Source organism: Miniopterus natalensis, chromosome 12 (assembly GCF_054644295.1).
Source record: "Miniopterus natalensis isolate mMinNat1 chromosome 12, mMinNat1.hap1, whole genome shotgun sequence".
In the NCBI taxonomy this organism is placed as follows: domain Eukaryota; kingdom Metazoa; phylum Chordata; class Mammalia; order Chiroptera; family Miniopteridae; genus Miniopterus; species Miniopterus natalensis.
Window position 1 is genome coordinate 67,701,227 of NC_142092.1, and position 17,915 is coordinate 67,719,141.

Below are 17,915 nucleotides of genomic sequence, written 5' to 3' on the forward strand. Positions count from 1 at the left end.
AGATTTCTAATCTGCTTATTTATAATTCAAAAGCTTGCCTATATATTAATGAACCCTTAATGAGCTGTTGAAAATGCCTGAATTACAGTCAGATTATTAAACTCCAACAGCCCCATAATCATACCATTTGAGTGGGCTTTAGGTACTTTTCACATCTGCAGCTTAGTATTGTGAAGGGTATGCGTTTATTCGGAAGAAGCTTTGTAATAATTTTGACCCGTAATTTATTTATTGCCCTCTGAATGCAGTCGTCTATGCAGATGCTCTCTCCCATTATCTGTGGGGCAGGTGCACAGCATGTTGAAAGACAGCTAATTAGGATTTGCTGAAAGATATGCAAAAACTGTGGGCTTATAACAAAGCCAAGTTCATTGTTAAACAATGTTTTACTGTGTTTATATGATTTGTCTAAATCTTAGGGATACTGAAATGAATGTTGTGGTTATAAGTAGATTGCAAATAGGGCTTTTTGGTTTTTTTTTTAACTTTATAATGCTATTTTAACCAAGCCTAGATGTAAAACTTTATAATTCTCTGTAAATGTTCCAGTATACATTTTGGATTAAAAACAAGAATGACCAATTTTTAAATTATTGTTTTTCCAAGTTTTAGTTTGAAGATGATCAAGATCTTTTGAAAACCACAGTCCGGTTCATTCTGGCCCTTGCAAATTTAGGTTCATTAAAATGTTTATAGGTGCCCAGAGGAGAAGGTGTTATAATTGGAAGCCATGTGTGACTTTGGCAGTTTAGCAAGCCAAGTAATAGCGAGTTAATAGGTAGGATGACGAATGAAATAGTAATTTAAAGAAAATAAATAAGAAGTAAAGAAAAAAAGAAACAAGAAAATAAACAGAAATATTCAAATTAAAAAATAACTGGAAACTAGGTTATTACTGTTTAAAGATCCAAGATTTGATTCACTTTCCCAACTACAGCCCGCTCTCAAATAACGTTTCATTGTAACATTGATGAGATTCAGTAGGAACTTGACTCTTGTTTATATCAGTTATCCTATGGTAAAATTAGTTTCCTTATACGTTGTTGTTTTGCTTATAGTTACCGAACCTACTGATGACGTGAAATGAGGAATTACAGTATAGTTATGACAATGACCTCAGTATTGATAAAATAGCCTTCGTGATGTTGCCTAATTGCAAAGTGCTGTAGTACTTTTCATCCTCAGGAGTGTGAACTTTTTGTTAGGAAATGATTTTTCTGATTAGACTTCATGTACATCATTTATAAAGTAAATGCAGAAGGATTACATTAAAACACTTTTCCTGTATTTGAAGTAAACACCAAAGTGTTGATTTACTTATGATTTTAGGTGTTACTTAATACAAGGGTAAAATATTATGCCAGATGCAAATACTTATAATTATTTTTATTTGTGTTCACTACTTTTGAGTTTAAGGGTTGCTTCCTATTGGTATGGTGGTGTTGGTTTATATGCATATTAGGTACGTATGAAAGTGCCATAGATCGCTAATTAATTTGTGTCTTGCATTTCTTCCTGACGAATTTCATTCTGTCTCCCTGCTTTCTTGTGAATTAGTCATTGAGCATCCTCTCTTGTGTGCCACACATGTGCAGGGAAATGTAATGATTTTGTCTATGGATGTTGATCTACTATTAAAGAACCTCACCAAATTTTCATAGGAAAAGATCAGTAACTCTAAGTACAATGGGAAAACTAGCAGCCTGAGGAATCTTGAAGGTAGATAAAGCACATTTCCAGGAGAAGCACCGTTATCTGTGTAAATATAACAAAACAAAACAAAACACAAAAATGTTAAAAAATATTTAGTTTAAAAAGGAGAAATGTAAGGAACTCCCAAATGAATAATACAAAACGAAACAGAGCCTAAAGTGCCAGGTAAGAGGTTGCTCAGTGAGTACTTACTGCATGTCAAAGGCACAAAAAAACTTGCTATGTGAAACTATAAGTGTGTCTAGGCCATGAAATTTTAACATCTAATAAAATGAATTAGAAGGAAAGAAAATGAAAGATGTTAAAAATACCAACATAACCAATATTTGGCAGTTTCTTCTAGGTCTAGAAGACATAGCAAATACATGTTTGTCTATCTTTAATTATCAGCCATGTACTGATACTGATTTTATCTTATTTAAGGGAGTTAACCTAACTTTTTGGTTCCCTAAATGAATTATTGTCTTAGTATATTAGTTTTCAAACCTTATTTATTTACCTCTATAGGCAACAGACATAATTTTAAATTATTTTGAGTTAGTTTTATTACCCAGTTGAAATTATTCTGAAGTATATTTTTAAATGAAAGTGACTGCTTTAAAGTGTTTTGAGGGAGGAAATTAAAGTTGTGCATTTGAGTTAAGACAGCCAAGAGCTCTCTCCTGCTGTGGGTGTAATTCAGGACATCTAGGAATGAAATCTGTTCTTAAAAGAATTGATGGTAGTTTTAGGTTAGCATATAAAGTTGCAGAGCTGGTGCTCAGTTGAGTACTTGGCAGCTTATAGATGTTACTGTCATGTAAGTTGCACTAGATACAGAGTGTGCACCACTGTGGATAAACAACGGGCACAGACGGAAAAGGCAGAATCCAAATGCAGACATGAAAGATGCCAACTTCCTTTCCCCTTTCCCCAGGATGCCTTGTAACTAGTGTGAGGAACCTGCTTTTAAATAGATTTACAGAGATTAATTGGGCTGGGATATTTTAGATTATGTTACACATTAATGAAAATGCTGATTTTGAGCTGTCATGACTCCAGTGCTTTTTATACAGTGATAATTATTTTAAAACTTTGTCTTCTGTGTTGTTGAAAACATCTTGGCAGAAAGCCTGTGTGACCTGATTAAACCTACGAATTGTCAGCTGTGATCTATAGTACTCAGATGAGGTGCTGACTGGGCATCACTTAGGAAGTTCTTTATTTAAAAGCAAAATTAGATTGAGACTACTGTGCCCAGCACCGTATTGCCATGTTGATGGTACATTTTTAATACTGTATTTAGTGTCCTAGTTTTATAGTTTGTTGACAATTCCTTAACAAATGCATTTAATAAATATATATCTTTAAAGCATAGCTAATTACCTCATAATGTATATATTTCTCTTCTCCCCCTGAAATTACATAATAGAGAAACCCATCTGATCCTGTTTATTTTTAAATTTTTGGATATAGCTTGTGAATTAATTCCTATGAGATTTAAATTTTTGTTCTTCTATAGAGAAGTGGAACAACCACCTTTTTTTCAGTTTTTTTTGTTTTTTTTTTAAATCTCCTTGGATGATTTTTTCCTAAATCAGAATATTGAGTTCTTTACCCTCTTTCCATTTTATGCTATTATCACCTAAATTTGGGAAGATTGGATGTCAGAATATTCTGGAAGCCAGGGCTACATTTTCTCAAGGATCCAATCTGGGATAAATTGAGAAGGGGTGGTCTTAGAAATTCTGGGATGCATGTAAATATTATCGTGAAAAGAATTTTCATACATATGCTTATTGATAAAATGTGAACAATGAAATTCTCAGCATGAATTGTAGTACACTGATGTTGTTTGATCATTTTCTTGAATAAATAAAATACTCACACTGTTTGTCCTGTTTCTCGCTTCTTCTCTCTGTCTGTCTGTCTGTCTGTCTCTTTCCTTGAAGGTCTCAGCATCAGAGGAGCCCAGGAGGAGGACCCTCCCGATCCCCAGCTAATGAGACTGGACAATATGCTTTTGGCAGAAGGGGTTTCAGGTCCTGAGAAAGGTGGGGGATCGGCGGCAGCAGCTGCAGCCGCGGCAGCCTCTGGAGGTTCTTCAGATAACTCTATTGAACACTCAGATTACAGAGCCAAATTGACCCAGATCAGACAAATCTATCACACAGAACTGGAGAAATATGAACAGGTCAGCAGCCGCCACTCTCATAGTCCTGCCCAAACCCTCTATTGCTCTGCTATTAGACTGCACTAACCAATTCTGAGGGCTGTGAGGGGTAGGTGTTAACACAAAGAGTGAAATAAATAAGGTCAATGCTAAAATCTAAATGAATGGTTGGATTCATGAAATGAAGTCCCTTTGAGATTTTTAGAGGTGAAGTTAAACTATTTTATCCCATCTACTTTAGTTTTATTCATTCCTCACATTCACATGTCCTTACTACCACACCTGCAGCCATCCTTACCTTCTAACCTCACCACTTTGTGCTCTTCAGAGCTTGTATCATTAACATTTATGCACTGGCCTTTTTCATAAGCTGTGACAAATTTTAAAGGGAAGCACTGTATAGTGAGATTTTCCTCCTATGCTATGAGCTTTACAATAAAATAGGAATTCTTATGGATTGTGCCATACCATAGGGGAAGGAGCTAACTTCACAAAGTAAGCAGGTTCTGGCCTGTCTCTCTGAGGAGGAGACCTTCCAAGATAATTAACCTGGGGCAGGGAATACTAGGCATTATGTGCTAAATTCCTGATTAGAGTGTATGGATTAAAAATGCTATTCTCAGCAATTATATTAACCATATTTCATTGAATCTAAGATACCTTTGATTTTAAACTGTATCTTTTTTTATGTACCATCAAACAAAAATTAACACTGCCCAGTTGAACTATAACATGCCATTGATTGTAAAATGATTCCAAACTTCAGAGATGTTAAAATGTGGGGGGAAATAAGTAACTCTTAGATTCAGTGGAAAAAGGTAAAATGTTCATAGTTCATTTTGAACTTATTTTAGTTGTTAGTTTAAGCTTGAAAACCTGCTTAGTTTGAGGAATTTTCACTGGAAGGTAATTAAAGAAAACATTATATGAAAATGTTTAAATGTACCCCATAATAAAGAGAATATTATTAAGTCAAATCCTATGCAGTTGCCAAGTTTTTAGGTCAAAAAGCAGTTGTGAATTGGCTGTTTTATATTATTATCAAGTCAAATCTAAAATAAGGAACTGCCTAGGTATACCCATCACCCAGATAAATATATATTAACATTTTGTCAGTCTTATTTTGCCTATTTCTCCCTCACGCCCCAAGCCCCCTTTTTTTTGGTGGAGTACTTTACAGCAGTCTTAGGCACCATCCCATTTCACCTGTAAATACTTCACTGTGTAGTCAGGTATGTCTTAAAGCCCAGTCACCCTTAATGTGATGCAGAAGTCCTGGTCGGTTTTAATACTGATTTTCCTTCCAAGTTCCCTGTATAGTTTCAGTTGTATATGTTATTTTTTTCACTGCCTTCTCTAATATGCTGGCTATGGTGGTATTAAGCAAATGCTGGACTCTTTCCTAGAGGTGAGTGTGTTCTGAGGGAGGGTAGAAGGATTTGTGTAGTCCTATGTTAAAATGCAACATAAATTAATCTTATAAGGTATTATTGTTTTTTCTGAATAGGACTTTCTGGGATCTCAGACTGTATTTCTAGTCTCATTTGCAGGAATAGTTTTTGGTGGCTGATGTTCAAATAAGAATTTTAGAGAAATTATCTTACGTATGTACCTGGAAAAGAAAGGAACTTTCTGATCTGACACATGACTAATTGAGAGTAAACAAAAGAAGTCATGGTTGAAAAGGTTGCCCTGAGCATAAACAGTGGCAATGACTCTGATTTGTAGTAATATCCTAATTGCATAACTTTATGTTAAATACGTCTGTACATGCTTAATAAACACCACCAGTCACCTTGCATGGAAAGCTCTGTCGTGTTGGGCCAGGTGGCTCTGCTCTTCTGGCTGAGGAGTTAAGATGCCTCCTTACTGCCTCCTACCACATCCCTTCCCATCAGCCTCCTTATTTTCTCCTTCTGCCCTGTTGGGAGTTGGGTGAAGCTGGCACCAGTCAGTGTCACAGGGTTTGGGATTTTTTGTTGTTGTTGTTTTGTTTTCTGTGCTTTAAAAATACACATGTACATACAAGTTCTTCATAAATTAATCTACACTGAGTATTTTTGGATTAAATATATTTGAAAATATGAGTTTTAGAATGTAATCATGAGCCTTATTTTTAGATATATTTAGTGGCCTAATAACTTCTTAAATGTATATTTCTTTTCTCATTTTTAACACTTTCAGAAGGGAAGAATATAGATAAATTAAATCAGTGCAGTATTATGGACAAATAAATAGATGGAATATGAAGACTAGTTGGCTGATTCAACAGGATTTTAGTTTACCAATTTTCTGCTTTAGGTTCTGAATTGTTTTACAAATAACAGTCACAGTTAATTTTCTTGAGTTGTCCGTGGGGTGGCTTTTATAGCTCTTCTGTGAGTTTTAACATAAGATAGTCAACTTTTCTTTTTAAATCTTTGGGATATAGGTCCTTATGTGGGATAGACCTTTCAGGGATATGTTTTAGTATTACTAGAAGGGCTAAGCAGAGCTAAGTGAGATGAAAGGGTAACATTCCTAAAATAGATGGTATTATAATTTCCATTTTACGAATGAGAAAATGAGACTCAGGTTAAGTTATTTGTCGAGTGTCACATGTCTAGTTAGTGTTAGAATCAGGCATTGAAATCTGTTTCTGATAATATGCCTGCCTTTTTCATTGAATTATGCTGCTACTTATGTCAAATTGGGAAATAATTCTGGTACATTCTGGTTTTCTGTGATTTGCCCGTGTTGGATTGCATTTGGAATGGGATCAGAGTAGAGATGGAAAAAACAACAAAAAACAACAACAAAACCCCCAAATATTTTAATCACTGCAGAAAGTTTTCTTTCTAAAAGTGAACACAGGTACTCTGAGTGAGAGAAAGCTTATTTGTAAATAGGAAGAACATGTATGTTAAGGCAGAGGCTTCATCAGAAAATTTGGTTGAGTCTTTTACTAAAAGAAATAAACTACTTTGGAATCTAGAGCTGTTCACTCTACTGTGTTTTGCAATGAAGCTGTAATGAAAATGTATCTGAAGCCTGTTTAGATTTAGATTGCCATAAAATTAACACACACCACCACTGCCGTAAATTAAAGTACCTTATAAACATAGCCGCATTTACAAAGCTAAGCAGACTAGAGATACAGTTTGAGCAAAATTAAATCCAAGCTGCAAGGCTCTCAGTTTTATGTGTGTTTTAGGAATGGTACTATCTTTAAAATACTGTCCTTTTTTTTTCCTCTATAAAATGTCCTTTGATCATATGTCTCCATTACATAGGCTTAGGTGCAAAGAATTTTGGTGATAATCATCTAAATTCACTTATGAACCCTTTTGAAAAACATTAGGCATAGGATATATATTAGAGTGAGGTTCTTGAATGTGATTACTGCTCCAACGGGAGCAAAACTGTTTCACTTTCCTCTTGTTGGTCCTCACACCAACCAGGACTATGATCATTTCCCAGCGCTGGAGCACCTGTCTTATTCTACTTGTCTTGGGCGCATTGCCTCCCCCTTTAGTTGGACAAAAACCTGGTTGCTTATTTTTCTTGTTAATTAGTTAGAAGTTTTGAAAAATGCCTTTACATTCCCTTTCAAATATGCTCTTATAATTAAAGGCCCAACTATTAGAATAGGTGAGTTCCTAATGAACTTTAGCCAAGGTTTCTGGGAAGCCTGTTTTTAAGAATTGAAGGCCTTCTTGGCTCCTTTACCTCTCTACCAAAGCGAAATGGACACATTGGTATTTGCAAATGAAATTTGACTTAGACATTTGCTCTCAGTTAAAACAAAAAAGATATATCATGCCCTATGCAGCTCTCCCACTTTGCTTGTACCAGAAGAAATGCTTGTACACAGGCAATTCACTTCATAATTTATAGCTGCTATAATAGAGATGACATATTGAAAGCTATCTACTATAATTATATTGAAATACATTTTTGCCGAAGGCGAAAGTGTTGTAAGGGTCCCCAACCCTCTCCAAGCATCTGGGAACCTGCGTTCTGAGTTCACAGATGTCGAATGAATTCACCTCAAATCAGGTAAGGCATTGGAGCCAAGCATATACACTGAATGTGCTCAAGACCAATCTAGGTACTGTTTAGATACTAGAGGACTTTCGGATTACTGAGTGTTGTTGGGGGAATGGAGAGTGAGTGTGGAACCTAAACCATTGTAAAGGAATGGCCTTGGGCTCTTTGAGGAATCTCAGCATTATATACTTAAATCTCCTGGCAAAATCTTTGCTTATAAAGAATTTAATTTTTATTTTTATCAGGCTTAAAAAAGTCCTGATGTTATTACATTAGAGCTTGTGTAGCCTACAGACTCCTAATTGCATTTTGCCATTTATTTTTAATAGTTAAGCAGGAAAGACAAAAGGTTACCACCTGATATAAACTTTCTATTTCATTTTCCCAAGCAAGGCTTTGTCATTCATTGTTCCAGAGGAAGGATTTGAAGGGTTTTACTTCTGTTTTCATGCTGGGTCACTTCCTTGACTGGAAGGAGTGTCTGAGTGTTCCCTTTTTTATCTCCAAGTTTCTAGTTTATTGACGCTGTGCACCAAATGTATCTTTGACCATAAACTTGATTAGTGAGTGAATTGTTTTATATTTGAGTACTCTCTTTTTTTTTTTTTATTCTACTTTGGAAGCAGTGTTTGTAGTCAGGCAGTGGGAGGGCAGAACTATATTATGTATTAGGTAATCAAAGTAGGGACTTGCTTGCAGAATTAACACACACAAAAATATGAATTTCATTAAATTGCCATTTTCATTGTCAATAATAACTGCCATTTATTAAGTATTAATTATGTTCTAGATTCTATGCAAAGAACTTAACATACATATATTACATAATATAATCCTTACAAAACCCTCATGAGATAGGGCCCTAATCTATGTAATTAGGTAAGAAATGTTGAAGTACAATAGATATTTCACCGTTGCATATTGGTTTCATTCTAGTTGGCTTAAAAAGAATCTTTAAATGAAGAATTTGTTGATTTAATAATAAACATTTCATAAATACAAAATCTATAATATTGGACTAGAGTTGCTTGTAAGGTTATAAAGACATCTAGAAAATGGATTTATGCAAATTTGAGAGGCATTGATTTTTAATAGAGATTTATCCTTTCTTGAAAAGTAGATTTTAGAATAGGTGGTATTATGATCTGTTATCTATGATTAACTTCTCTAGATGGTTACAAAAGACCAATTCAATTTTTAGATCTGATCACTGAAACATTTAAAAACTTCCTTTAAAATCAGTGCTTGCTCTTTGTTTGATTTTACATTTTTATATTCAATGATCTGAATTTACAGGCTAAGAAAGGGGTTGAATTTTGAATTCACAACTGAAAACAACACCACCACAAAACAACAAAATGCTGAAAACTTTGAGTATAAACCAAATAGGTATGAATATTGAGGAGACAATTGACTAGCCAACAAATGTCATTAAAAACAGTATAAAAAATCCAAATATTTTTAAGTTCTCAAATATTTTTTGGTTTGGAATTTTAAGAAGAAAGGAGCAAATGGCAAAAAGGAAGACTCATGTTAAGAATTGATTAAAACTATTTTTATTATATGAAGTCTTCCATGCTTTATGTTCACTTAACTCTGTTATTACCATGTATATTTTAAAACACAAACCAAAAAAAAAAGCATCCTAGGTAGTTTTCAGCAGCTGGATTAAAATAAAAAGAGGTGTCTGCTATTACTCTAAATTAGAAAATTCAAGGAATCCAATGTCTATTTTAATAACATAGTCTTGGAGGTACGCTGGAGGATATGATAAATGTTTGAAGTGAGCACTCCACATTATAAACAGCATTGATGGGCGGCCCTTCAAAACAACTCTCTAATCATTTGACCATTCTTACTGCATTTATATGTTTTAAAAATGTATACCTTTTAAGGAACAGAAAATGAGGCAGTACTGTGTTCTGCTCTGAAACTGGTACAGATGAGGCTGTAAATGAGGCTGTAATTTACTTTCAGTGGTATAAAGGAAAAAAATCACTTTGCCTAAAGTGTATGCATCTTTCTTAAGGGTGTACCCAGATTTTAATTATCTAAATGTAAATACTTAACGAATTTTACTTAGAGTAATGAGCTAAAGTGCACACTACATAAATGAGATGTTCTAATTAATCATGTATGAACTACTGGTTTAAAGAAAAGCTATGTGAATTCTGTGACTGTTGGGCTATTGCCAAATTGCTAATCAGCATTTGCATTCATAGATGACTTCACTTAATAAGTTGCAAGACATTCAGCAAATGTTTTAGAAAATTATGAGTTTTTAGATGCAGAAAGTTTTTGCTTTTAACCATTTTTTGTTGTTGTTGTCTCCGCCCTACCCCCAAGAGTCTTTGCTTCTTAGAAACCATAGGCAAACATTCATTCTGGAGAGATTAAAATACAGCCAGAGAAATACTAGGAGAGCTAACATCTAAGGTATCATTCACACGAGTCTCGAATTATTTATCAAGACATACAGCATGACATAGATGTTTGTTACCATAATGTGTAAGCTAATTTGTAGGAATTAGCACTGTTATATGTGCAAATAAGAAATGCTTCCATGCTCTAGTATAGCATTTCTCAAACTTTTTGTTATTAGAACTTAGACTCTTAAAAATTATTGGAGACCCCTTAAGAGCTTTCACTGGGTTGGTTGCATCTATCAGTATTTAATATACTAGAAATTAAAAGTATTTATTAATTTAAAAATAACAATAATAAACCATTATGTTAACTTTAGCACTTAACCCCCCCCCCCCAAAATCAAAATTCAGTGAGAAGAATGGCACTGTTTTTACATTTTTGCAAAGCTCTTTAATGTTGGATTTAATAGAAGTCACCTGGATTCTCACGTGCACTTCTGCAGTCAGTCATATGGTTAAAGTATATGAGGAACATCTGGCCTCACACATATGTCATTGGAAAAGGGAGGAATATATTAATAGCCTATTTTTTTTAAAGAACAGTTTATTGATTTTTAGAGACAGAGGAAGGGAGAGGGAGAGAGAGAGAAACATCGATATGAAAGTATAAGTAACATCCATCAGCTGCTTCCTTCATGCCCCCTACCAGGGATCTAGCCCAAAACCTGGGCATGTGCTTTTGACTGGGAATTGACCTGGCAACCTTTTGGGGCATGGAACGATGCACAACCAAGTGAGCCACACCAGCCAGGGCTACTAATAGCCTTTTTATGTAACTGTGGATATTTTTCTGATATTACACTAAAACTTGACAAGTTACTGTTTCTTAAATATTAGTTACAATGTGGAGTCTGAAACCATATTAATTGACTCATTATACCTTGTTCCTTTCAAATCCATTGGTCTAGTTTGCACTTTGAATGGATCTTCTACCCGTGCGTGCTTTTGTAACCTCATGCATTGATCATTTGGAAAATACCAGTTCACTGGGTATATCTTCCAGTGTTGACACATTTCATTATATAATATCAAAATATCATATTTATCAGTACCAGTGCCAAACAATCAGAAAGTCTAATGGGAAACTGTCAGGCTTATAGTAGTGGATGGAAGTTTTTCAAAATTACAATTTTCACTCAAATTTCAACACTGGCACAACTACTATCAGCTGTTTTCTTTGATGTGACATGTTCACTTGGATCATTTTTGAGAAAACATCTGCCAAATACCCAAAACTGAATAATCATAATTTGTCTATTTTGCTCTCAAATAATAGTGTTCCGTGAAAAACAGCTTTGCACACAACTTAAACAACCACACAATGCTTTTTCTTGAATAACTATCCATCAGTATACAGAGAAGTATTTTTTGTGTGCTTCCCGTTTGTCATACAGAATATTAAATACTTAGTCAAGTGTTGAGAATACAGTAAAATGAATAATTTCTCTTGCTTCATTAAGGATATTCTAAGTGAATCTGTCTTTTTGTGTGTGTGTGTATTTGTATGAATGCCTGATAGTGAAGAATAAAAAAAGAAACATCAAAGATTACTTAATATACTGTTTATTAAAGAGTTTTTTATAGCACATTGGTCTGCAAGCTACGCAGTGCTGTCCAATATAGTTGCCACTAGTCACACGTAGCTATTGAGCCTTGAAATCTGGCCAGTCTGAACTGAGATGTGCTCTAAATGTAAAATACATACTAGATTTCAAAGTGTATGAAAAAAGAATGTAACGTGCCTCATTAACAGTTTTTAAAATATTTATTATGTGTTCAGATGTTAATATTTTTTATATATTGGGTTAAATAAAATGTTAAAATTAATTTCACCTGATTTTATTTTTAATGCAGCTGCTAGAGAATTTAACAATTTCTTATGTGGCTCGTAGTATATTTCTGTTGGATAGCACTACTCTAGAGAATAGAGGTTTTGTGATCAAATTTACTTGGGAAAAGTTGAATACACCATTCCCCTTTGAAGATTTACTATGCAATTGACATAACAGAAGTACTGAGAATCCTGCAAAAATAAAAAGGAACCTTTTAAAATTTTGGTTAATACCACATTACCCAAACATAATATATTATTGGGTCATGCATTAGCATTTTCTGGAACTAGCTATAGAATTTGTTGATCCTAATTTGGGGAAACAGTTCTAGTTTAATTTTGTTCATTTTACTGGTGAGAAAACTAAGGGCTGGAAGTTTGTCAAATTATATAATTTTGAAATTAAATGTACATCTCTTTAGGGAAAGGTGCAAGAAAAAATAGACATAGTTCTTGGCAGGGCGACCACTTCTTTTTAGCTCTGCATAAGATAGTTTAAAATGACAATAAACAAGGAAAATCTTAAATTTACTTTTATTTTGGTTTCCTTAGAGATAGGAAGGCTTCTGGTTTTAGAGTTGCAGAGTTCCTTAATATTTTTTTGGTGTCAAATCTAAGACAACAATTCTTAGCCTTTTTTAGTTATAGACTGTCTAAGAATCCAAATTGAAAAGAAAACAAAAACTCCACAAATTGTCCCTTCAGGAAATACCACGTGCACACACTTGTATAACCTGTCTGGGAGACACGGGCACTCTAAACTTCCCTGTGGGCTGCAGGGTAAGAACTCTGCCCTTGCAGTTGAGGGATAATGTATTTAAGGCTAATTAACATTGCTCTTGAATTGTAATAGAAAACCCACCAATCAGTAGTTGTTTATTGGATGCCTCCTTTGTGTATTATACAGTTTTACACTCTGAAGAATCCTATAAGTATGACATAATGTCACTCACTACTCACAAGAATTTTAAATTTCTTAAGACTTAAAACATGTAAAAAACTTTAACTGGTAAGCATGACTCATTTTACCTTACCTTAGAAATATTTATGGAAAAGCTCCATAAAAGCTTAGAGTAACTGAAACACCCAGTGCACTTGAAAGGTTAGTTCTCTAATGAGCAGTTAGAAAAACCATCAAGTGCTAGATGTGAGCAATGTTCAGGATATCTTTAGGGAGGTGGACATTATTATAGCTTAAAAATGTGTCTTGCCGTGATCAATGATAGTTCTGTCTGCTCGCCCTACCAGGGGCATCTGTGCAGTAAGATGCAAAATCTCTGTCTTGCCTTTTTAACGAAAATGCCAAAAGATGTTCTTTTTATTCAAGGGTATAACTGATAACTTTATTTACCCAAGCAGTACTGGATTTCAGTGTAGACCCAGTTACATGGTTTTGTAGGTGTAAAAGAGTATAGGTGAACTGAAAGAAACCGGCTGAGGATTGTTACCTAAAATCTGATTTAAGACCCAAATCTGATCAGGATTTGCCCCTCCCCTGAAGAGTTGAGCTGCCTTACCCATCTTCCAGGGATGGCTCATGTCCACTAGTAGGGCCCACACCACAGCTAAATTATACTAAGGACACTGGCATGCTTGGTATTCAGGGCCTTTATATGCTAACACAAACCTGAATCCCCTCTTCTCTACATAGTCTCTCAATTCTCTGAACTTGCCACATACCATTATATCCAGGGTTTTTCTTGCACCTGGAATTCCTCCTGATTCCTATCTTTATCCACCTTTCATAAATCCTACCTGTTCTTCAAAGCCCAAATGTCATGTGTGCCTTGCAGCCTGATGTGAGCGCTGCTTCCAGATGAGAACACTCCCTCCTTGGAACCTAGGAAGCACTTATTCCTGTCGTCCTGCGACACTTTGCATTGGCTGCCTTGTTTGAGAATTAGTTTTATTATATATTTTTATCACACTGAACGCCAGATCTGTATCTTGCTCATTTCTGTGTTCCTTAATAGCACTTGGAAGAGTTTGAATTTCATAGTCCTTCAGTAAACATTTGTTGAATAAATGTAAAACCCCAGAGAAATTAGAAGGTGCTTATTATTAACAATGAACATATATTTGTGTATCTATAAGAGTTGATAGAGAGCATCTCCCAGTGGGAAGACCTCATTTGGAACTAGGACAAGGGTGGATGGGAAGGGCAGTTGAATGCAGTGTCCCCCTTGCATGTCTGGCCATTCATAGTTTCAGAATTCTTGCTGCCCCATCTAACTTACCACTGCCATTTCACAAATGTCTTAGTTTTCATCTTACCCTACCCACTGCATCATGCCATTGGCAACTGCAAATGAGGTGGAAATTCAGATGAGTTAATGTCTGGGCGTGATAATATAAAATACCAGATTTCTAAAGAGTGATTTTTCCCCCTTACAGGCATGTAATGAATTCACTACACATGTGATGAACCTTCTCCGAGAGCAGAGTAGAACACGTCCCATTTCCCCAAAAGAGATTGAAAGAATGGTGGGCATCATACATCGAAAATTTAGTTCCATTCAGATGCAGCTCAAACAAAGCACTTGTGAAGCAGTTATGATTTTAAGATCAAGGTTCCTTGATGCCAGGTATGTAAGGCCACAAGTCTATCGCGTGGCTCTTTTTTTCTTTTTGCTCTTTGTATATTATTTCTCTGAAAATGGCCAGTTGGTTTTAGATACTCCATTAATGTAGCTGTAAGAGCTCTTCTCTAGCTGGACAGGTAGTTCGCCTCCTGGCGCCTGCTGTCAAGCCTCTTGTCTGGGAGTGGGAGTGCCTTTAGCTGCCAATCTGGTGACGCAGGAAACAGATAGGATTAGTGCTGCTGCTAATCACTTAGGAATATGTAGCCTTTCAAATCTGATGCTAAGAAGTATTTTTCAGGATAATTTTCAGTTTACTTGTTTAACAAAGGTTTGTTTTCTAAGAATTTCTTGATGTTACATTGCTTGTGTCCATTATAAGAGAATAGTTGGAAATCCTGATGCTCTTAAGAAGGAAGTGGTACTTTAGTTAATAGTGGTTACCACAAAGCCCCAAACTCTGTTTTTCCAAATCAAGAAAGAAAGCCTATCAGATTCTCCCAAAAGGATGAAAGTTTCCCTTTGACCTGAAGCTTTCACCAGGTTTCACAGGAATTAGGTGATAAGTGGTCTAAGGTGTGTTTGACCTACCGGGTGACAAAATAAAAGAATTGTCAGGTTGCTACAATATGCGGCCTCTGCAGGGCTGCCTCTTGGGCGTTGCTAAAGCTTGTGATCAGTCTTCAGCTTTGGAAATGAGTTTCTATTTTGTTTGGCTTTCTCTTCCTTGCAGTCTGACAGAGGTGATAATTATCATCCAAATTTTACAGTATTAGAGAAAATAACTAAGTTAGCTTCTCAACTGGAAAGCAAGGTGTGTGGAACAGTCTTCATGCCAGAGCTCTTCCTTAGAGCCAGATAAGGAAGCATCTGCCACCTAATTTAACTGCCGTGCTCCTAGTTAAGCAAATCCCTGTGTCACCTTTGGCTCCTTCTTCTATGATAAATCAGTCCCTAGAGCTCACCAGTGCTTTGTTTTCCACATTTCTCATATTATCTCTTTCTTTCCATCCTTCCTTGCACTGCTCAGTCATATTCATTGCTTTGTACCTGGACTAGCACAGTGCCCTCCTAGTCTCCCTGTCTCTAGCCTTCCTCCCCTCCTGCCCATCCTTCACATACCTTTTCTGTTTCTATAGCATTGCTATGATGCCCTGATGGCTTTGATTGAAAACCACAGTAGCTCTGCAATGTGGATAACTCACATACACACTGCTTAATCTGGCATTTAAGGCCTTACATGACCTGTTCCTTTTTTGTTGTTGTTAAGATTTTCTAAAAATTTTTTCCCAATTTAAAAAACAACGGGTACATACCAAGCTCACTATGGTATGTGCCCCAACGTGAGGATCGAACCTGCAACCTGGGTATATGCTCTGACCAGTAATCGAACCTGTGACCTTGGGTGCACTGGATGATGCTCCAGCCAACTGAGCCATACCAGCCAGGTCTCCACTTAATACTTACAACAGCTCAAAGAGTTAGGGAGGTGACAGAGAACAGTAAACATTTTAAAACTGTTTGCCAACTTTGAGCATTTTACTAAAACAATATATAACAAAGACATTTAAAAGTATTTCCAACATAGAGGAATCCTTAACACAATTGCAATCCTTATTTCTGCCGATACTTTCCCATTTTCGTCAACATGCGTGCTTATTTTTTTTACATAACTGCATTCATAATGTATACACCTAAGTGATTTATTTTTTCTTCCAAAAAGAGTATGTTAACAAGCCAGTGAGCACAGCAAGAATGAGAAGGTGGCAGAGCTTGGAGCAGAGTCCCGTCTCCCACAGAAACTACTGTTAGTGCCATGATACTGATGGGACTCAGCCCTGGGACTGATCACCACTGCACACTGGCTGAGGCGTAGCCACTTAGAGTGTGGTGAACCATAGGGGTAATGAAATTTAGGAAAATGCTTAATGGGCATTTTCTACGGAATATTTTTCTAAAAAATAAGTAAAGTATGAGACAGAGGTGTCTCTTATGCCTTCAAGTGAATGCAAGTATTGGGCTTTGGTTCCATCTATTCTTGTGCCTCTTAGCAAGTCCTCTGCACCGAGAAGGGAAGGTTTTTCTGCTGGAGGCAAGTATGCTCATTCAGACAGATGATTCCCTTGCTCATTCTGGTCTTATGTTAAGACCATACTCAAATGTTTTTGGTAATTGGACAAGCCAAAGCATGTACCAGTACAAAACAATGAAGAATAAATGTGCATAGGTCTGGTCTGCACTTCTAGTAGTGGAAGTGCTATAGTTTGAACCCACCCAAAATGTCTGGGGTGAGTGTTCTGTTCTGCCCATAAATTTGTCCTCTGAGTTTTACACTATTTGCTAAAACCACTTGTAGGCAAAATTAATGAGTAAGCCAAATGAACCTGTTTTCCTAGATATGTTTCTGCTTATTCCTTCTTTCATAAGTCCTCATTTCCCAAAAAAATGTCCTGGGTCATCCACTCCAGTATACGCTGGGTCTTGCTGCTGACTCCGTGTCTTAGACTGGGAGTCAGAAACTCAGTGCTTACATGTAATGGAACTGAGTGGAGGGGTTGGAGGAGGGGCATGAGGATTAGAGCAGACGGGGGATATCTGAGGGAACAGCCATCACGCACTGTTAGCCTATGGCTGCCTTCTGACGATGTGGGTCTGGTGTGGCTGATCTTCCAATTTTTTATAAAAAGCCAGAAAGCTAGATTTTTATGAGCAGGACATTATTGTGTGGTTTCCATAAGCATTATCTGTGGACCAGATAATTACCCATAGGCTCGACAATTTCAGTATCTATTCTGGACGTTTTCCACCCTAGTCACCACCAAACCCACCTATTTAGAGTGTGCCTCTTCAAAGTACCCCCAGTTCAGGGCTTTGTTTTTCTTTACAAGCAATGCATGACTTCTGCAAAAATGCTAATTGTTGTTCTTGGTACATATCTCTTCCTCACCATCTCTCCCACCCAATTAATTCATCATAGAATCCTGTTGATTTTAATCCCCAAATAGATCTCAATTCTCTTCTTCATTCCGTAGGAAACAATGGTTTAACCTTCCAAAAAATTAATGAAATAAGAAATTTTAGTTCTGATAACCTGAGATGTTTTGATCAGACCTGGATTTCTTGCTCCCTTGACTCTTCCTTAATGTTGAGATTTAGATCACATGCTTAACCTGCCATGTTAGTGA

The 17,915-nt window shown here is 36.1% G+C and overlaps 1 protein-coding gene across 2 annotated transcripts in view; it reads left to right on the forward strand.

The window, feature by feature from the left end:
* Positions 1–17,915, forward strand: part of PBX3 (PBX homeobox 3) — a 177,044-nt gene that overhangs the window by 130,286 nt on the left and 28,843 nt on the right. For both annotated transcript variants that reach the window (XM_016210976.2, XM_016210978.2), the window contains exons 3-4: positions 3,645–3,886; positions 14,546–14,736. In XM_016210976.2, the coding sequence (XP_016066462.1) occupies positions 3,645–3,886; positions 14,546–14,736 (433 nt within the window). The remainder of the gene's footprint in view (positions 1–3,644; positions 3,887–14,545; positions 14,737–17,915) is intronic.